The sequence below is a fragment of the Pimephales promelas genome, chromosome 7, assembly GCF_988280905.1.
Source record: "Pimephales promelas chromosome 7, fPimPro1.hap1.1, whole genome shotgun sequence".
Classification (NCBI taxonomy): domain Eukaryota; kingdom Metazoa; phylum Chordata; class Actinopteri; order Cypriniformes; family Leuciscidae; genus Pimephales; species Pimephales promelas.
The window spans coordinates 31930545-31953016 of record NC_142775.1 but is presented as its reverse complement, the minus strand read 5'-3'; the positions used below and the strand labels follow the sequence as shown (position 1 = coordinate 31953016).

General features: G+C 39.1%; 1 protein-coding gene across 1 annotated transcript; it reads right to left on the bottom strand.

Annotated features, from left to right (window-relative positions):
* Positions 1-5630: 5630 nt before the first annotated feature.
* sik1 (salt-inducible kinase 1) lies at positions 5631-17487 on the bottom strand. Its single transcript, XM_039683619.2, has 14 exons — positions 17214-17487; positions 16510-16708; positions 16067-16183; positions 13990-14053; positions 13380-13541; positions 12975-13099; positions 12620-12743; positions 12293-12513; positions 11741-11890; positions 11537-11647; positions 10971-11196; positions 10632-10886; positions 8847-9072; positions 5631-8554 (listed from the first exon to the last, which is right to left on the bottom strand). Exons 2-14 carry the CDS (start codon positions 16660-16662, stop codon positions 8065-8067), a joined length of 2424 nt encoding a protein of 807 aa, XP_039539553.2. The 5' UTR covers positions 16663-16708; positions 17214-17487; the 3' UTR covers positions 5631-8064.
* Positions 17488-22472: the final 4985 nt, after the last annotated feature.

Below are 22472 nucleotides of genomic sequence, written 5' to 3'. Positions count from 1 at the left end.
AATTTTGAGAAGATTGGAGAAACTTAATTTTTCGCTCGAAAACAAAAGAAACGAAAGGGGTACCACTGTTTGTTTGTTTTTTCAGGTCGAAATTTTGAATTTTGATATCTCAGCTCTGGAAGGGTCTAGAGCCTCCATTTTTGCACTCAGGTTAAAGTCTCATGGCCCTCTATCAGAATCCAGAGTTTTGAGAAGATTGGAGAAACTTAATTTTTCGCCCGAAAAAAAAAAACGAAAGGGGTAACACTGTCGTTTTTTTTTTTCTGGTCAAAATTTTTAATTTTGATATCTCAGTTTTGGAAGGGTCTAGAATCTCCATTTTTGCACTCAGGTCAAAGTTTCACAGCCCTCTATCATAATCCAGAGTTTTGAGAAGATTGGAGAAACTTAATTTTTCGCCCGAAAATGAAAAAAAAAAACGAAAGGGGTAACACTGTCGTTTTTTTTTCGGGTCGAAATTTTGAATTTTGATATCTCAGCTCTGGTAGGGTCTAGATCCTCCATTTTTGCACTCAGGTCAAAGTCTCACAGCCCTCTATCATAATCCAGAGTTTTGAGAATATTGGAGAAACTTAATTTTTCGCCCGAAAATGAAAAAAAAAAAACGAAAGGGGTAACACTGTCGTTTTTATTTTTCTGGTCGAAATTTTGAATTTTGATATCTCAGCTCTGGAAGGGTCTAGAGCCTCCATTTTTGCACTCAGGTCAAAGTCTCACAGCCCTCTATCATAATCCAGAGTTTTGAGAAGATTGGAGAAACTTAATTTTTCGCCCGAAAAATGAAAAAACAAAACGAAAGGGGTACCACTGTCGTTTTTTTTTTCTGGTCAAAATTTTGAATTTTGATATTTCAGCTCCGGAAGGGTCTAGAGCCTCCATTTTTGCACTCAGGTCAAAGTCTCACAGCCCGCTATCATAATCCAGAGTTTTGAGAAGATTGGAGAAACTTAATTTTTCGCCCGAAAATGAAAAAAAAAACGAAAGGGGTAACACTGTCGTTTTTATTTTTCTGGTCGAAATTTTGAATTTTGATATCTCAGCTCTGGAAGGGTCTAGAGCCTCCATTTTTGCACTCAGGTCAAAGTCTCACAGCCCTCTATCATAATCCAGAGTTTTGAGAAGATTGGAGAAACTTAATTTTTCGCCCGAAAAATGAAAAAACAAAACGAAAGGGGTACCACTGTCGTTTTTTTTTTCTGGTCAAAATTTTGAATTTTGATATTTCAGCTCCGGAAGGGTCTAGAGCCTCCATTTTTGCACTCAGGTCAAAGTCTCACAGCCCGCTATCATAATCCAGAGTTTTGAGAAGATTGGAGAAACTTAATTTTTCGCCCGAAAATGAAAAAAAAACGAAAGGGGTAACACTGTCGTTTTTTTTTTTTCTGGTCGAAATTTTGAATTTTGATATCTCAGGTCTGGAAGGGTCTAGATCCTCCATTTTTGCACTCAGGTCAAAGTCTCACAGCCCTCTATCATAATCCAGAGTTTTGAGAAGATTGGAGAAACTTAATTTTTCGCCCAAAAATGAAAAAAAAAATGAAAGGGGTAACACTGTCGTTTTTTTTTTCTGGTCGAAATTTTGAATTTTGATGTCTCAGCTCTGGAAGGGTCTAGAGCCTCCATTTTTGCACTCAGGTCAAAGTCTCACAGCCCTCTATCATAATCCAGAGTTTTGAGAAGATTGGAGAAACTTAATTTTTCGCCCGAAAACAAAAAAAAACGAAAGGGGTACCACTGTCGTTTTTTTTTTTTCGGGTCGAAATTTTTAATTTTGAAATCTCACCTCTGGAAGGGTCTAGAGCCTCCATTTTGAGCTGAAATATTGAGATTTTTATAATGGCATAAAAACTACGTGGGATCTCAATATCTCAGCTCTGCAAGGGTCTAGAGACTCCGTTTTTGCACTCAGGTCTAAGTCTCATGGGCCTCTATCAGAATCCAGAGTTTTGAGAAGATTGGAGAAACTTATTTTTTCGCACCGAAAAAAAAAACGAAAGGGGTAACACTGTTGTTTTTTTGGGGGGGTCGAAATTTTGAGTTTCTCTGATCTTCTTGAAACTCTGGATTATGATAAAGGGCCACGAGACTTTGACCTGAGTGCAAAAATGGAGGCTTTAGACCCTTCCAGAGCTGAGATATCAAAATTCCATATAATAATATATCCATAATATATCTCAATATCTCAGCTCTGGAAAGGTCTAGAGCCTCCATTTTTGCACTCAGGTCTAAGTGTTTAGGCCCTTTATCGGAATCCAGAGTTTCAAGAAGATCACAGAAACTCAAAATTTCGACCCCCCCCCCCCCAAAAAAAAACGACAGTGTTAGCCCTTTCGTTTTTTGGGGGGTTTTTTTTCGGTGCGAAAAAATAAGTTTCTCCAATCTTCTCAAAACTCTGAATTTTGATAGAGGCCCATGAGACTTAGACCTGAGTGCAAAAATGGAGTCTCTAGACCCATCCAGAGCTGAGATATTGAGATCCCACGTAGCATTTATGCTAATGAAAACTTTAGCTTAAGTTCTGTCAGGAAGACTCAATAAGCGCGTCATGTATTACCTCATTCCTATCCAATCAGTTGTTAACAGTCACAGTATGAACGATTGGTACTTACACTTGTCTGAGTTCGCAGATGCTGACGCTGCCATTCACCTCCATCCTCCCCAACCACCACCAAAATGGTACCTTCCCCTCCATCCTCCTCATCACCACCACCAGGATGGTCCCTTCATTATCTTCAGGGGGTCGGCTGCGCCCCTGCCTTCACCTCAGGCGGGACACGCAGATTCGGCTAATCTCGCTTTGCTCGCTAAGGACGGGGCCTACGCCAAAGAACTCATAAATTTATGCTTGCTGAGCTGTCAATAAATGTATTCTGCTTTTCAACTTATCTCCCGAGTCTTTCTGGTAGAATTATAAATATCTCAATATCTCAGCTCTGGAAGGGTTTAGAGCCTCCATTTTTGCACTCAGGTCTAAGTCTAATGGCCCTCTATCAGAATCCAGAGTTTCAAGAAGATCAAAGAAACTAAAAATTTCGACCCCCAAAAAAACCGACAGTGGTACCCCTGTATTTTTTTTTCTTTACGAAAAAATAAGTTTCTCCAATCTTCTCAAAACTCTGGATTCTGATAGAGGCCCATGAGACTTAGACCTGAGTGCAAAAATGGAGTCTCTAGACCCTTGCAGAGCTGAGATATTGAGATCCCACGTAGCATATATGCCATTATAAAAATCTCAATATCTCAGCTCTGGAAGGGTCTAGAGCCTCCATTTTTTCACTCATGTCTAAGTCTCATGGCCCTCTATCAGAATCCAGAGTTTCAAGAAGATCAGAGAAACTCAAAATTTCGACCAAAAAAAAAACAAAACAATCGACAGTGGTACCCTTTCGTTTTTTGTTTTTTTTTTTCGGTGCGAAAAAATAAGTTTCTCCAATCTTCTCAAAACTCTGGATTCTGATAGAGGCCCATGAGACTTAGACCTGAGTGTAAAAAGGGAGTCTCTAGACCCTTCCTGAGCTGAGATATCTAAGTTAGCCCTCACTGTGGTTTTAATGCAGAACATGTAAAGTACGTGAGACCTTACTATTTTGCCTAAATTTAATCCATTTTGTGAGTCATCCGTTTCTCGTGGAGAATGTAGATGAAGTAGCCTTACAGCACATCTTGTATAACTTAAACCCATGGTAGATAGGTAACGATAAACAAACTGAAAGACCGCAATTCCTGATTTTGCTTTCATTCACTAAACAAAGACTATGGAAATTAAACATCACTTTTCCATCAAAAAACGTGTTGTAAAAAGCATAACTTAGATTTAAGACCGAGGTTCGCTAGCTAGTTCTGTGCCTGCCTGTGTACGCTATGGGGCGCGCTGACCCTGGTCGACGAGCACCCGCATGAGAGATGTGACGCAGGACGTAACCCCGCCCCCTGGGCGAGATGCCCCAAAATTTATGAATCCCCGTTGAAGTCAGTACCTGATTGCTTAATCCCAACCCTGCCCCTAATCCTACCCCCTCACCCACAACTAATCCTAAACCTACCAATGCTAAGGGGGTAATAATTTGTCGGGGGTTGAAATTCGGCACCTCTGACTTACCATACACATGACTATTACCCTCTAAAACCCATGTAATATCAATTGCGTCCATGCTTGCCTCATTAAAGACAGCTAAATTTAACTTGATACTCATCAAATGCTATTCAACATCCCAAGAGATGTCAAGTGTTCAGTAATAAATGCATTCCTCCTCACTTGGATTGATTACTATATTGTTGTGATAAAAATAACAAGCTGGTCAAATATGTTTTGATTTTAAAAAAGCCTTTTTCTTTACAAAACATTACACAGCCTCACAAATATGCTTAATCTACATTTTGTTCAGTGCTGTAAAATCTAATTTTCCCATCTTTTCATAGTATTTCATGATTTAGTATGATTTAGTGTTATTATAGTTCCGACCTATGTGTACATTTAAAAAAACTTTTGATGTTTATGAAATGAAGCATGAAGAACAGAGGACAGAAACCCCTTCCTTTGGTGTTTTTCTGCCGGTCCACATCATGAGATCAGCAGTCTAGCTGTGAGTTCAGAGGGATTTGGATGTACACACAAAGGTATTTACAGCAGAGTCATCAATCAGAGTCTATGTGACAGTTCTGACACTGTGAGCAGGCATTTGAGCTTATAGGTTGGACCAGGGCATCCAGACAGAATGATTGGCATGAACCACTGGCTTTGGAGCTGAACGTATGAGCGTGGAATTCCCAGCTTAGATCAATCCAAGCTCTCTGGGCACATAGCCACCCGCGAGCTTACCGCTGGCGAGCTTGATGAGTGCACATGCACTGGAATGTGTTTACTTGTGCTTTATACTCCACTGTACTGTACCTGTGGTCCTCTCCACAGAAACTGACACATTACATTATATATTACGTGCTGTTGTATTCCACACTAATTGTTATGTTTCTGTTGGCTGCTCAGGTTTGAGTTGTTTGTGGTCTACAAATAAATGTCAAGTTATTCAAACCTATTGATGTACCTATAGAAAAAAAATGTCAGTAGAATTCAGTAAAAAGTAAGTAAATAAATCTGTATTTTGTCTTGAGTAAAAAATGTCCCTTAAAACAAGATATTTACTATGCTGTATAATATATATATATATATACTGTATATATATATATATATATATATTATTATTATTATTATTATTATTTAAACCACAAGATAATAGTTTTAAGTGTAAGTCCCCTTGTTATGTTAGATCAACAACAACAAAAGCCAATAGTAAATTAAAATGTTAGACATTTTAGAAAAAAGTTTTTACAAAACAAAGATATATTCTCTGAAAACAAGCCTTATTTTGAATGTGTATTATTTTATTGTTACTTTAAATTGTATGTACTCAAAAACTATAGAAAAAAAATACAGATTACGATATTTTTATTTATTTTTTGCTCAGTAGTATATTTTATAATTTTAATATCTGTATAGCATTTTGTAATTTTGTCAAAAGTAGGGTCTTTAAATATTCCTGAGAATCTAATACATGATTTAATAATAATGTGAAATTCGATATAAGCAACTGGAGACCCAGGAAAATGTGGGGAGAAACACAAACACACATAAATTAATTTTAAGAGGTGAATTTTTATTCAAATAAATAGCCACATAAATAAAACTATCTCTCATAAACTTTCACACAGCCATGTACAATCACACATACAGCAAGCAAGCACATTCAGGAAATTAATCCAAATAAAAAAAAAATCACAGATTTGAATCTTTACAGTTCAGCAACAAAACAGTGTTTCAAATAACTACAGACTCATATCTGCAGTGGAAACAAACACTATTTTCAAAAGCAACTGTCATCATAAAGTGCATTACAAATGAAATGAAAGTATACAATTGGGGTTTTAAACTAACACAAGGAGTTTAAACTACACACATCTGCATCTTTCTGATATCCTAAAATCAAGCTTACATTTTTTCGACACCACTGGATTTGTTCAGACCAAGGCACAAGTTTTGGTGGGGAGTGAAAAAGGAAAGGGGTGTTAACACTGCTTCTTACATTATCTTCAATAGCTTTACCTTCAACTCATCTTTTCCTGCACTGATTTCAAACACTGTTGTTTTATGATCCAAATTGAAAACAACACAGCACAGGGTTTTTTTTCTTCTTCTAAACCACTAGAAACCATTGCACAAATATGTCAAATTCACAAAAGACAGACATGCAACAGGATCATTCAGGGCTATGAAAACAGTGCTTCAAGCAAATGGTGGAGCTTCAACAATGGTAACACACTGTCATTTAAATAGCACGCAAACCCAACACACTTCCGAAATCTACTTCTAGCACCTAGATTGTAACTAAAATAGAAAAATTATAAAATGCAATTATATCGCTACAAGACGTCTTCAGCTATGTGTGTATGCATTTTAATCAAGAAAAAATATCTGAGTATGTAAATGCATGACCTTTCTGAGAAATGGAGGACCTTTGCTTTCTAAAACAATTGCTTAAAAATATATTTGTTAGCTAGAGAGGAGGCAGCTGATTCTTACATCTGAGCAGTAAGACTGCTTTTTGGAGATTTGAACACTCTACACTTTAATAAAACGAGAGTTTTTCATCACCATGACATCTGTTTCTCTTGATCTTCCTTAGTTACGCTCTCTCTTTGGCTTTTCCTGTTATTTTTCTAGTTCTCCAATTCTACCAAGCTAGCCTGGCTGCAAAGGCAATCTCTGTCACGACGAGAACAAGCTGTAGAAAATGGCCAGGCTCTTATTTCCTATGCTCATGCAGAATACATTGTTAAAATGATCTTCATACGATAATTTTGAAATAGAAAAAAAGAACATGCTCTAAAAAATAAAAATTACATCATCAGGCATGAAGTACCTTTTCCTTTCCTTCAACAGCTTCCTCTCCTGGTTCTACATTTCAATGTGAAATATTGCACTATTCTCATATTCTTTGTTCACGGTTCAAAAAAAGACATTGTAATGGACCTAACTTATTCTCATACAGTGCATGTTGAGATGCAACCTTCTGAGGTGAATGATCAGTTATGGAGGAGGTAGTGAACTGATGGAAGAGGAGTCTTAAGGGACCAAAACGGAACAGCTAGACCTTACAATGTCTCCTAATATCATTAAATCATTGGTAGGTGCACATTTATGTAATTCTAATTGTCTAGTGTCTTTGTACGGATGTGACACAACATGAATCAGCATTAAAGCCATAGTCACAGATAGCGAAAGCTCAAAGACCTGGTCTAAGTGAACACTATGCAGTACCTCTTGTGCTTATATCTAGCTTATATCTCCCCTCATACTAAGGCGCCTCTTCATTGCACACAAAACAATTAGAGGCATAGTGTGGCTAATTTGCACACATTTTCACATCACAGATGAAATGACAGTATTTTTCTTGGTTTTTGGAAGTTTAGGATAATTCAGATACTGCATTTTGTTTCAAGAACCTCTAGGAAAGAAATCAAAGAGTCAAAATTCTAAAATAAAAAAAAGCAATCAACTTTGGTCTTCTCTGGAGATGTAAAACACAATAACAAAAACAACAAAAATGCTCAAGACCTGAAAGGAAATCCTTGGAAAAATCTGAGGAAGACATCACTGTCCGATTTTCATACTTGTATAAAGGATAAACAAGGATCTCTGACATAATCATTTACGATTACGGAGGCCAGTTTTATATATGAGTGGACCCATTCGCAAATGGATGAAAACTCACACTCTTCAATTGCTTGTTCAGAGCCCCGTCCTTTATTGCTGTGTGGGCAGGACAACCTGACAAGTATCATGGGCTCAATGAAGAGGTTGGCTATTGCTTCTTATTATCTCTGGTCATTCCAACCCCTATATAGACATGGTCGTGGAATTGAAGAGAGGGTAAAATTGTCTCTCCTTTGCATTAGAAAACTATTGAAAGAACATCAAAATGAGATGCCTTCTTGTTCTGATGCTTAATACCATTGTCCACCGGCTCACTCTCATCATTTTCAAGATTTTCTTCAAATTTTTTGCCTTCTTTACTTAACCATGACACAGCTGCTGAGTTGCTGCTTTTGACCGGCACAAACCATCACCTGGACATTCGGTTCATACTCAGTGCTGGTGCTCAGGCTCCAATTGCCCTGGTTGGGCAGAAGGGAGAAAGGCCCCTGGGACATGATGGTAGGCTGGATCTGCAAGTGCTGTTGGGACTGAGGGTGGAGATGTGGCTGCTGGCTGATGTGCAGACGAGCTTCAAGAAGATGGGCAGCAGATGCCACAGGAGACAGGGGCAAGGAAGAGGAGTCAAGAGACTGAGCCTGCTGTTGCTGCCACAGGTTGTGTTGAAAGGCGATGGAGGTTTGCTGGCACTGGGGAAGGATAGGTTGAGTCGGGGGGTTGGAAAAGAGGGCAGCAGGGGCGAAGAGGTTGTTGGAGGGAGGAGATGAGGGGTGGGACTGTGAGAGGAAGAGCACGGGCTGTTGAGACTGGACTTGGGGCTGAGGCTGGTGCTGGATCTGTAGCATTCTGTATGATGAAATATGAACAGAATTTAGGTATATTCAGGAAATGTACCCCAGTGTTTCCAAGCCCTGTTGCTCGTGGTACCCCAACAGTGCACAGTTTGGATGTATGAGGACAGGGAGTCTATTTACTGACCCATCCATTTAAGGTCTTAGAGCCTCTACTAATGAGCTGATTAGTTGATTCAGGTGTATTTGATTATGAAGAGTAAAAGATGCAGTTTGTGTAATGTTGGGGTGCCTCTGTAAACAGGGTTGAAGTGATCTTCAACATTCTTATATAAGTTTCTTCTCACCTCTGCTGGTGCAGTACTTCCTCCAGCATGCTTCGACGTTCACGGGGGCCACTAGTGCTCTGGAGGCTTGAGGGAGGGCACATGGTTGGGCCGAGCGACCCACGGCTGCCTCTAGACCATGAGGTCGGAGGGCACATCTGTCGTGCCAGACCTTTGATCTTGTTCAACCCCAGCAGGCCTTTTGCACGAGTGTTCTTCCTCAGCTGCTGTCTAAACGCCTTCAATCCTACAGAAATAGTCACGGTCCAGTTTAGTGTTAATTTCGTTAACGAAAACTAAACGAAAATATTTTCGTCAACGCACTTTTTTTTACCGAACGAAAACTAGACGAGACGAGACGAGACTAAAATCCCCACTAATAAACAATAACTGGGAGTAAATCAGAAATAATTTTCGTAGACTAATAAAGACGAGACGAAAATGCAGTTCGGTAAATAAAGACTGGGCTAAAATCTATGGACATTTTAGTTCACGAACAAAGACGAGACGGAAATTACATATTATTATATGATATGGTTTTGTCAAATCCTGTCTCCTCCTCCGCCGCCTCCTCCTCGTCAGCTCTTCCGCCACACACCCACTTTCAAACCTGGAGCGGGCGGGCACAGTCAGAGTAGCCTACACAACACATGGAGCAGACAGGAGCTGGATTCATGGTGAGGCGGCGGCGACAGGTTAAAAGTAAAACATGCTTTGCACGGGGCTCGGGAGAAAGAAGAGACGTGATATATGGACACATTTTGTTACAATGATAAACTAACTAATGATGGCTAACTTTCATAGCATTTAGTATCCAGGCTGGCTATGTTACGTTAGCTTCTTAGCACGTAGCGACCGTAGCCACTTGTTGATAGAATTGTATGTGAAGTTAAATTTATGCTAACTTAGATATGTTATACTGGCCGGGCAACTATAGTTTCAGTTAAATTTGATTAAAGCAGACAGACGCTTTAAAAAGATTAGTTAAAAAGATTTCATACGTTCTAGCAAGCTATGCCTTGTTTCACCTTAAACACTGTACCTTTATATACCATGTGAACTAGATGGCAGGAAAGCACTTTTGTTGTATCAGTTGGAGTTTTTTTTTTTTTTCTTCACAACATTGACCTCAAATCTATTTATTTTATTATTCTATGTGAACTAGCTTTAAACAGCCAGCACTTGTGTTAAGTTCATAATACACTTTATTTTATTTATTTGTTTCCTTTGTCAGGTGTATTTTATTTGTTTTAATGCAAGCATTTGTGTTTGTGTCTTTGAACCTTAACAATGTTCAAAATAAATATGCAAATATTGTCAGAACATCTTCCATGTCTGCATGTGTTCCTTAAAATTGTGTTTTTTATCAAAAAAGATGAGAGAAAATGTTGAATTGTGAAATAATTTTAGGAAATGTTAAATATTATCTGCTGACAAAAAAGTAAAAGGTTAAAATGATGTCCTGACTAAAACTAGACTAAAATGTTGACAGTTTTTTTTGACTAAAACTAAACGAATAAAATTATGTTTTCTTGGACTAAAATAAAGACTAAAATGCTCGACTTATAGTCGACTAAAACTAGACTAAATAAAAATGGGATGATGTCGACTAAATGTGATAAAAACTAACAAGCGATGCTGAAACTGGACTAAAACTGAAACTAAATTTAAAAATGGCTGGTAAAATTAACACTAGTCCAGTTAGAAAACTTTTTAAGCCATTTAAGATTTCTCAACAAGAGGTCTATGATGTGATCCTTGGCACTTGTGTATCAAAGTAGATTTTTCTTTTTCGGTTAAACTCACCCTGTGTAAGGGAGGTGTCTGAAGCCCTACGCCCCTCCTGGAAGCTGGCTGCAAGCATGCTGCCTTGGTTTTGCAAGAGTAGGTTGGAGGAAAGAGTGAGGGGTGTCCCAGCAGGGGCTAAGGCCCCAGGGCCAGTACTGGAAATGAGCAGTGATGAAAGATCCTCTACAGCAGTGGAGAGAGCCGGGTTGGGGTTTGAGGAGGACTTCAGACAGCTGTCAGAGGAAGCACCGTCTGAGGGGCTAACAACAATACCTGAAAAAGGACAACAGATGTAATTAACAACCAGATCTGTGCATTAAATCCTTAAAGTCACCATATTATTAACATTGAACTTACAGGGTGGATTGCACTTGTGGAATCGAGCAGAGACTTCTGCAAGTGTATGCCTTCGGGAGGTAGTGCTGGGCAGATGGGGCAGCTGGACCTGCAGCATCCCTTCTTCTTCCTCCAGGTCATGAGGTCGCACCTCCTCACTTATGGTGGTCTCCAGTAGGCTGTTGGGGGAGATGGATCGGTTCCACAGGAGCCCGTTCAGGCTGGCCTCCACCGGGCACACCACACGCTGAGGAATGGAGGGAGGCATTCACATTAGCCACTGCCTGTCTATGGAGGAGGGGGATTGGGGGTGCACTGCATATCTGCAATATGAAACAGGGCAGGGACTCTATTTACTACTGAGCAACTAGGAAGAGAAGGGTCTAAGGCAGAGGTGAGTCATCAAGGTCCACGGTCTTGCAAAGTTTAGCTTCAGGCCTAATCAGACACAGTGGTCCTGAATACTTTGATTAACTTGCTTAGGTGTGTGTTCAGGGTTGAAGCATGCAGGGCAGTGCCTTGAGGGCCAAAATTGCAGACCCCCAAATCTAAAGAAGAATCACTTCAAGCTCGGGGAAATTACTGACCTGAAACAGGCCTCCTTGTTCAAGTTCCATCTCTGAATGAACAGGAGCGTTCACCTTGCCGGTGATGGGGAAGGCTGAGGTTCTGAAGCTGTCAGATGACTCCAGGATCACCTTGAAAGTGAGATGGACAGAGGAAAGGCTGAGTTAGCAGAGGGAGATTTCATTTTAAACTGGAGACGTTCTTGGCCTCGCTTTAAATCTCACCTCTGGGGCGGAGGAATCGGATGCTGTCCTCGACCTCTGAGTCCAGGCCCCACATTGGCGGCTCAGCTGTTGGCTGCGGTGCTCCTTCACTTTTTCTAGCAGCAGGTAATAGATAGCTGAGAAATGGTTGTAGCTACTGTTCTGGAGAGACTGTGGAGAGCAATTGAAAAACTGTTTTACACACAGTGGTTATACTGAGTGTCACATTAACAGGTGTAATGAAACACAGGCAGGCTGTATTAAGAATTAACTTCTTAAGGGAATTTATTGAAAGCTAAAAGCAACGTATAGCAGCTTTCAAAACAGAGGCTTCTGTGTTTATCCCTTTGGTGCCAACTGAAGAGCATATTTAAAGCCACAGGAAGCTGACTAGGTTTTTGCTTTTATTCTGAGGTGACAATTTGAACATGTATGCCCTTCGAACAACATTTATTAAACCTTGCTGTGATAAACAAGCCCTTGCCTGTTGGAAATGTCTGAGCAAATACTGTTTGTGACATACACACAATCTGTCTCTACAATCCCATTCTATCTGCGTGCCCATTTTCTCACCTCAACAGTCCTCTGTCTGTCAATGCCGAGGGTCTGCATGATGCCTAAGACGGGTTCACTGTAGTCTCCCAGGTTGGAGTTGTAATCAGTAAGCGACAGGGAAAAGGTCTGGTGGGGTGCACTGGGATCCGCAAGCATCCATCGGTGCTGCTTGATCTGAGCCACACTGATCCGCTTGGCAGGGTCAACCACTAGCATCTTACGAATTAGATTTTCACAGTCTGGATAAGGAGAAACAAGGAGGTTTTGGTCAAAAAATGCTTTTTTGATTTTATATTTTATGATGCTGCAGCATTGTTTATGAAAAGAGGGAGTGTAGATTTGTACCTTGTGACATGAAGAATGGTATTCTGAACCTGCCCTCCGTCACTCTTTGTCTCAGAACAGGAAGACTGTCCCCATCAAAGGGCAGGGACCCACAAACCAGCACATACAGAACCACACCCAGACTCTGTGAAAGACAAAACATTTGGAGCATGTATTAAACTGGATTAGCATTTATACCAGTGCTTGCAAGTCACCAAAGAACTGTGTTTATATTATATTATATTATATAGTATTTTTTATATATAGTTTTGGTTTTCAATCACTGTATACAATATACTTTCATAATTATATAATTCTAATTTCATATTCAGGAGCTGTGTAAGACATCAGGTGAATATACGAATAATGAACATACCCAAATGTCTAACTGTGGCCCCTCATACTCCTTCCCCTCAAAGACCTCTGGGGCAGCATATGGAGGGCTTCCACACCACGTGGACAGAGGCTCACCGGCATTGTAGAAGTTTCCAAATCCAAAGTCTGGAAAAAAACAGAACAGCAGTTCGTTTTTTGTTGATGAAAAGACTGATTACTCATGAAATTGCTTCAGAATAATGTCAATTCCTGAAATAAAAGTATATAATGAATGACTTGTGTTGGTACAAAGAAGAAGATTGGTTTGATTACTTAATTCTATTACTAATCCTGTGAATAAAGTAATTACTTTCTTTTAAAGACACTCAAAGTCTGGCACTGGGTAGGGTTTATGAGCAGGGCAAAGCAACATGTGAACTCTACAAAGCTTATTTTCTCAGCTCACCTGCCAGCTTGATGTTCATGTTGGCATCTAGCAGCAGGTTTTCAGTTTTGAGGTCTCTGTGGACTATGTGGTGTCGGTGGCAGTAGTCCACCGCTGTCAGAATCTGCCAAAACTTCTTACGAGCATCATTTTCACTCATCCTTCCATTGGAAGTCAGATAGTCTGCAAAGAAGAGGATGGCTTAGGAAGGGAGGAGACATTGCTTTAAAAAAAACACCACTTTAAGACATAGCCAAGCTTATGGTTTATCTGGGGAGACAGCCATTGTTATTTATTAAAGGCTGAGTATATGACAGGTGAAGAGACAGATATGTTATATATGTGTTTAAATCCCTAGTTGGTGAGGACAAGCAAAGGTACAGCAGCTTATCCTTTTTATACAGTTACATAAAGCTTGAAAATCCAACACCTGTCTCGCTCTGTGCTCACTCACTGACTCACTACTCTGACGGCAGTGTTGATCTAAATAATTCTTTCCCTGTCAGACTTCATTATCCACAACAACTGGACAAGAGGTTTTGGGAGAGACACAGACGTCAGAAACAATATACGCCCTTCAATCTTTTCGCAAATGACTTAGTCATTCATTTACAAAAGTGTTTCCACTTACCAAACATTTCTCCGTTTCTTGCATACTCTGTCACAATGTACAGCATGTCTTTGGTCTCCATGACCTGAAAAGACAAAAACATCATAGAATTATTTTAAAAAAAAAATGTTTATTGAACTAGCATTCAAATCAATGTTTTTAATTAGTTAATCATCATTATTATTGTTATTAAAACACATTTCGCTAGCTTTAAAAAAAAACATTTTGTGTTCTCTGTGTTTTCATGTTCTTTTTTAAACCAAATTCCCTTTCTGTCAACGTCAGGACAGGTTAGTTTGTAATGATATGCACCATTGCATAAGAGAGTAAATCATTTCCTGAATGCCCTGAGCACACACAAATAGTCCAAGTCTGATCCATCACTGCCACAGAAGAAGCTATTGACAACTGAAACTTTATCTTCACAACCCATTTCTTATGAACCATTAAACATGTTCACACATACGACCTAGTTTGAGCACAAAGGCATGCAGTGACACAATAGGAACTGCAGCAACCATCGTAAACAATTATAAAAGAGAGGGTGTATGACGTCCTCACCCTTTACAAAAATGTCTTGTATGTTCACGGGAATCGCTTGAGGGAGAAACACTAAACGCTGCTGCGCCACCAGAAAAGGTTGCACAACAGGTTCTGTGATATCCTCTTTTTCTATCACTGAGAAAACTGTGTAATCATCCATACACAAGCTCAGACACTCGATACGTCAGGTTAGTGCGTGCGTAATACGACGTGTAATGGCCTAGTCAGGCTGTGCAACAGCAGGAAAAGGGTCTTTATCTCCGGATAACCCAAGCGTCCAAAGACTTCAGCCTTTAATGTCAAGCTAGAGGTGCCAATGATGTCATAGCTTCCTTAGAAACCCCGGCCTGTTTGGCCCACAGAGAGACGTCTCCCTCCGTCACTAATGCAGAGGGAGATGAGTGAAGGAGACTATTGTTAGTTGTGAAGAGAGTGTGTCTGAAGTGAACGAGAAGCTAAAGGCAATAAAAGGACTGTTTGTACAAGAAGCAAGAAAACGGAAACAGTTTATCATGAAGGCTCATGGGTCACTAGTTCCCTATTTTTCATCTCAAATGCTTTCTCCTTTAAATAAACAGGGTTTAAGTTATGAAAGGAGAGTTACATTCCAGGTTATCCGACACCAAAATGAGCTGAAAATCCAGGACAGTTTCGTAAAGGATTCTTACTGATATTGCAGTCATCAGCTCATATGTTGGATGACATCAAGGTATGTTTTAATTAAAGAGTGCTGAAGGAAACACACATCAAGCTCATATCAAACTACAAATGATGAATAATCCGTATAATGCTAATCTGAACAAAGCATACTTAAATGGTACAGGCTATGCGAGCAAGAATGCGCTGACGCTTTAGCACGCAGTACTAGCCTGCCACTGTTTGGCATGAGTGTGTGAGCCAAACTAGGGTGACAAAACAAGCCCAGGGATCACATCAGATTGTACTTCTTAGAGATTTTTCCTCATTATAGACAAATCCGAGATTTAGATCCTGAATCCTTATGTCCAACACATTTTCTCTTTTTCTGTGTCTCTCATTTCCAGGCAGAACCACATATTTTGGACTCAGATTTGTCCAATATAATAATATTTTAAAAAACTATTTGATCTAAAAGCCAGCCAATCACCTCAAAACAGCCTTGAATCAGAATTTATATTTATTTTTAATAACGGCCATTATTACTAAATATTTTTTTAGCCAAACCATTACTTCAAGGATCTATTCCTGCTTCTATTTTCATAAATAAAAATAGAATTAAATAAAACAAGGTTTAGGTGATCTGAAAAAAACATAATTAATGCAGTGGGGAGTTGCTATGCAGAAGCTGGATGCAAGCGAGAAAGTAACTTCAGTCTATTTATACTTTCCATGATATCCAGATGAACTTCCAGGGAAGAACACCTCACCATATGACCACTTAGACATTCACACCACACTATCTTAATGTCACTGAGCATGCTAAAATACACTCCCTCAGACATTAATCCAGGCATTTTATCAGGCTTTTCTTTGTAATTATAACATCATTATTAGCTTTAAAAATCCAATAACTTACCTGATAGAGCTTTATGATGTGAGGGTGATTCAGCAGCTTCATGATCTGAACCTCCCTGTAGATTTTCTCCAAGTTGGCAGAGTTCAGTCTTGTTTTATCAATTATTTTAATTGCAACCTGCATGCAATAAAAAGCACTTTGTTTATTCAGAATATGCACTTGTTTATTTGTTACACTTTTTGATTTCAATCAACTTGGACATTTAAGTCATTTCAACTTAAATTACATTAAACTGACTTTTAAAAAGTAGTTGAATCTTGTATATCCTACTATAAAAAGTTGAAAATGTCTTGAAACATTTGTTCAAATACAGTGTACAGTGTTATTATTCTTATTTGACCTATATATATATATATATATATATATATATATATATATATATATATATATATATATATATATATACACACGTTTAAATTAAATAAATTATGCAGGAGTCTTACCTGTGTTTTCGTTACTTTGTGTCTGGCCAGTTTCACTACAGCAAAGTTCCCCTTGCCGAGGGTCCTGATGATCTCATAGAAGCCGACCTGCAGAGGCCTGGACTGGGCACAACTTGACCGAGAGCTAGTAATGCTGTCCGTCATTATAACCATGATGCCGGTTTGTGTGTGCCTAAGCGCAGCGATAACTTAATTGTATCTGCAATAAACAATAAAAAGTAGGTTATAAATGTGCAATAATAACACTGAACTTTAAGTACAAATTTGCAGTCATTATTGTTATTTATTATTAATTCGCAATGATTCTTACACTTTGCAATCACAGCCCTCACAGAACAGTCTGAGTGCTTCATACATAAATTAATCAAATCTCCCAATAACATATTATTTTTAAGATGCACTGATAGCTATAGCATATCTTCAGCTCACTTAAAAGCAAGTAAATTTAGCTGAGTGAAATAGTCATTCAATAGTAGCCTAGCCTAAAATTGCTATCAACTTAAAACTAACCGCACATAGGCTAACAAGTAAAAGCAGCGCACAACGTCCATAAATGTCCTTGAAATTCAGTGAGAATTATAAAATTAGAAACAAATAAATAAAAACAACTAAACATCTAGGTTTTGGAAATTGTTAATATCGGTTAGATATTAACTGTACACATGCACGTCATGTGAAAGTAGCTAAACAATAAATACGCTTACCTTTAACACATGAATAAAATCCAACTCCTTCCACAGCACAAATGGTTTTTAAGTCTGCATTTACAATTTATTCCTTGTGCAAATTTTGAGGGGGGAATATGTTGTTGTTGTTCTTATTCTGTATTCTTGAATATAGGTCCTATGTACAACGATTTACACTTTCACGGAGCGCGCTACTATGTACAAAGTGCCGCTCCGTCCACTGAGGCTCCGCTCTAGTCTAGAGCAGTTCTGCTGGCTGGCATGAGACAAACGCTACAGGCTCATGGTGTGATGGGGGACTCCTCCTCCTCTTGCCATAACAAACTGATACCCGCCTCATTAACGTCATACTCGCGTCAGAGCACTGAGCCGGGCCCGAGCGCACAAGGCTGAAGTTGCCGAGCAACTGTGCGGGCTCGTTGTACGGTGACGCCAGTGCTGATGGAGGGGTTGCTTGGAGATGAGGGCGATGACGCCAGTGGCAGAGATGTGTCGCCTGCTCTCAAGCTGTTAGTGTTATGTGGAGGCTCAGAGTCTGCTCCACCTGCTGGAAGGCATGCATGCATACTCCGCGCGCGCGCTCACAGCTGTCAACTTGCTTGACATGCTTGTGTTATTTGAGGAATACAAAGAATGAATTATGATTCTGGTGTGTAGACGAAAATAAAAATGCATGTTTGTTTTGGAGCGATGGGGTAGCCTGCATCTAAGTTCACAGCATACATTAGCTTATTTTTGTATTTATTTTTTTATTTATTTATTTTGCTGTATTTTTCCACATTAAGGGAAAAAAATTCCATCTGGCTTTGTTGAATTCATTATGTCAAATAATTTAGTTCACATTTATTTTAAGTTCAATTTCTCCTTATATGTAGCATAATACAATTCAGGCTGCTGTAGCAGTGAGTAGGCTATTTGTTCCCAACACGTAGGCTTTTAAAACTCTAGCTTATACTAGTCAAATGCAGATTTATTTATTTACTTTTTATTTAGGGCCTATTTCAAGACGTTTGTCCGGTGTTTGTCATTAAAACGCTCTTGAATGTAGGACTAATTTCTTAGACATGTAATCGCATGCCTCCGTTGCTAAAACGTAATTTTAGAGTTAGGTTTTATCCACTGATAGCAGACTAATGCAGGGGACACACTTAACAACGACTAGCTGAAACATTGACGTTGTCACCGACTGCAGCAGATTTTAAACACTTTTGTAACCTTACATATTCATATTCCTTTCAGTAAGCATGTCCCCGGCTTTATGCTGTTAAAAATGAGAGAGAGAGAGAGAGAGAGAGAGAGAGAGAGAGAGAGAGAGAGAGAGAGAGAGAGAGAGAGAGAGAGAGAGAGAGAGAGAGAGAGAGAGATGTTGCAATAATGAGACAGAAATGCATGTGCGTCAATATTCTGGACTCGATCCATTGAGGAGTAATTATGATCGGTTCAGAAATCGTCAGGCCAATCAAATTGCCAGGGTGGGCTTAGGGACGCACCAAAAACCCTGTGGTTGTTGTGGTTTCTCCTTTGATTGCACTCATGGAGGACCAAGTAAAAGAAGCAACACTCATTATTTTACTACTTCTTCCAGCGTGCGTGGAGTTGAGTTCTGTTGGCAACTAGGGTATCTCAAATATGTGACTTATTCCGTTGCTCTTATTGGTTGTAGGTCTATCCAATTTAGTGCAGAGAGGTTTTTTCCTGGTTCGGTTAAGACAGGCCTCGAATCAAAGCCCTATGGAGCAGTATCAGACTCACATTCTGACTAGAATATGAGTATGACGAAGTCAGGCTAACATGTGGGGTATCCTTACACCCTTAAATTGCAACATTTTCAAGAAATGGGTGCAAATATGAATATACTCCTTTTTACCTGCAGATTGTATTGCGCAATTTTGTTCTTAGAAACACTACTTAGGGCTCTTTGCAAAATTCAAGTCTCCTTCACAAAGTCAAGGTTGTGAGTAATATGTTCTGCAGCTCAACAAGAGAGGGAGTGGTGCATCATTCATTGTGTATGCACAGACAGCGCTGATCTATGACAATGCTTAATGTCCATAGAGAGCATATACCGCATTGACATTAGCATATCTCAGATATCTTACGCACACACACACACACACCAATACATTGATTTATTCCTGAGGCAACCCCGCAGAGGACTTTAATGGCTGATACACATAAAGATCTACTGGTAATTGGTGCGTCAACACTGAAACAGACGCAGTGTAATATGATGGTAGCAATACATCACATTGCATAGCTGACAGTTAAGGATCATAAAACACATACTTGTTTGTCATGCAATGTGTCATTACCCTCATTATCATCAGGTGTAATGTTTTACTTTCTATGACCTTAACTCATCTGTCAAACAGATGATGAAGATTACCTTCCAGAAAAAAAACAAATATGTTTCAGATTGAGGGCTTTTAAGCAGCTCCATAAGTCACAATTCAGACATTACTGCTTCCAATTCTTCAAAAAAGGGACAGCAGATTATTTCCAAATAGTGCCTCTTATGCAAAATATGTGTCCTTTGAGTGAAATATTGTCATCTCTGTTGTCTGTGTTTTGAAAGAATTAATTTGAATTAGTGAATAATAGTGAATTCACTATCTGCGAATACACAATTTAAAGGCCCAAGGTTGCAGAAAACACCTAAATTTCTTCTTTTTTTTTTTTCTCACAAGGCAAAGGTTTGGGGACTCCTTTTGGTTTTGATATCTCTGAAAAGAAAACCAATATAGTATCTTCACATCGTGACATTAATGAGGGATCTCCCTCAAAAGCAGACGACCTTTCAGAAATAGAGGACACGCCGCCAACGCAAAAGACTATGAAAGTCTCCGTAGGAGTTTCTTGGTGTTGGTGGTGATACATTAAACAAACTTTTCCGCTTCATTTCTAGTGGTGTCAAAAAGTTTTCTGAGTCATGGTGGTAATGGAATAGAGCAATAAGCAAACAAGACACTGGACAACTGCAGAAATGCCAGAGCATCACTCGAGTAAAAAAAAAAAAAATGGATAAGGGGAATGAGGTAGAAACAGTTGATGGGGGAGGCAAATCAACACGATACCTCCTCTACAGACCGAGGAAGAAAGGTGAAAAAAAAAAACAGGTCATCCCACGCTGCTGGTTAATCTGTGCTCAGCTGGAGGAATGCAAACACAATGCAAAGAAATGAGCTGACTCAAATGTCATGCTTTCACCTGACTGTACCTAAAGCAGCAATGCTGCACTGCCCTAAAGGTCACACGCTTGCGGTGGAGCTCTGCACGTACCGCAGCACACGGTTTGCATTGCAGATGACTTTAACCCAACCTGTTTGCATATCTTTCTGCTTTGAATGTAATCTTACTTTCATATGATCCTGTTTGTTATGCAACCTGTCACATGATGCCACCTGGGCTCTGCTCTAGACTCTTAACCCTGAGTGATTTAATCCCAACAAACATTTAGGTCATTGCACAGTTATAATATTGATTCTCAAATTAGACTTTTTCGGAGAAACTGCCCTTTCACTTGAGAGTCAACCTCAAATGCCATTTGCAAACCACTTAGTTTCCACATTCTGACATTCTGCACCATTATTATTAAGGTGCATTATTGAGCTAAAGTATATAATATCCATGAGCACCCAGACATGTCTTAATTGATCATAAAACACAAATACTTACATTTTAATATAACGTCAGAATTTAATGAATAGGATGTCCTACTTGCCAGTCAAGTATTTAATTTCATCACACATCATCAGCACTTGTTTATTAAGGCAATAAGACAGATGTCAGTCACCGAGTGCCATAAACAAACAGTAGTTATCTTTTACAGTTTCGCCTGAACCAAAACAAGTTAATGCTGTGTCCACGCCATATCATAACTGTTGACTGTAACTACGAGATGGAAATCTGTGACGTTCTGTTCCCATCCTCAGAGTCAAATTTTATGCATTTCTATGTCAACACTATCAAGACCGAAATGAATCTGCAGCAGTCAGGTGGTACAAGTAAGAGTACACAGCTTTATTACCTGAGTAAAAGTACAGATACTTCTTGCTAAATTTTACTCAAGTACAAGTTGTTATAAAAATACTTGAGTATCAAGTGTATAAGAGTACATTTTCTAAATATTGCATTACTACTGCCACAGTGCTTACATTTATGAACAGAAATGTCCTGGAGTTGTGAAAAATGTTAGTGTTAATACCTTGGAGAATGTAAAAGGAATTGAAAAAAAGTCATTTTCATCTTTTTACCATGTTCTTTTACGATGTTGAAAATTTCAAAAAAAAAAAAAAAAAGGAAATTGAAATAGTCTGGCGAGGTGGGGCCACGGGTTAGCATTTTCCCGGGATGTACCGGCTGCTTCTTCTTCATCCATTGTTTCGTCCATTGTTTCGTCTCTTTTCAACAAACAACAACAAATTAAGTGTTTCTGAGATTTTTTTTCCATTATTTTTTTTTATTTTTTTATTTTTTTAGAAGTAACAGGTACTCACGGTTGTGGATAGAAATGTAGTGGAGTAAAGTACTCATGACTTTACTCAAGTACATTTGAGAGGGAAATATTGCACACTCCCCAAAACGGCATTCGAGTAAAGTACAGATCCCTCAAAATTGTACTGTGGTTTGACTAATTGTATTAAATGACTTCAGTTGTCTAAAGTGTTTTAGCTGTGATCTGATGATGACTAACCACCACCCAAGGCCTAGTCATACTACTCTATTCTGCTTTGCAAACATCCCATCCAACCAAAACAGACATGTTGGCAGTGGCACCCAAAACAATCACTGTTTACTCAAAGCTAGAATTAACAGTCTGTCCAAGTCATGCCATATCATTACCCAGTTACGCCCTATTTACCTTCACTTTTTTGTGTCATAAAATAATGGCTCTCATTTTTGCTTTTCATTCCTGCATTATAAACATACATGGCATTCTTTGATTTTTTTTTTTTTAAATGGTATCATTTGTGAAACTAATGCCATCAAACCTGCTTTTGAAAGCTGCATTTTGCTGTACCACCCCATTGTTTGCAAATTCCTTGTTCTTGTACGTCATTTATAACCACAGAATGATAAAGTACGTTCACGTTCAGCTGCTAATCTACAGAGCTAAAGGAATGAACATGTTTAAAGTCTTGTCATACCAAAACATTATAAACTATGTTTGGGGGTGGCAAAATATCTCAAGCCTTTGTTAGCACGTGGCATTAACTCTTTCACCACCAATGACCGAATTTTCAGAAAACAGAATCTCCGGACCAAAACACAGGAAAA

Coding starts and splice junctions, on each gene's coding strand:
- sik1 (XM_039683619.2), bottom strand. CDS start 16,662: ATGGTTATAATGACGGACAGCATTACTAGCTCTCGGTCAAGTTGTGCC. Junction 11,891..12,292: donor ACAGACAGAGGACTGTTGAG/GTGAGAAAATGG, acceptor TGCTCTCCACAG/TCTCTCCAGAACAGTAGCTA. Junction 10,887..10,970: donor CCACAAGTGCAATCCACCCT/GTAAGTTCAATG, acceptor GTCCTTTTTCAG/GTATTGTTGTTAGCCCCTCA.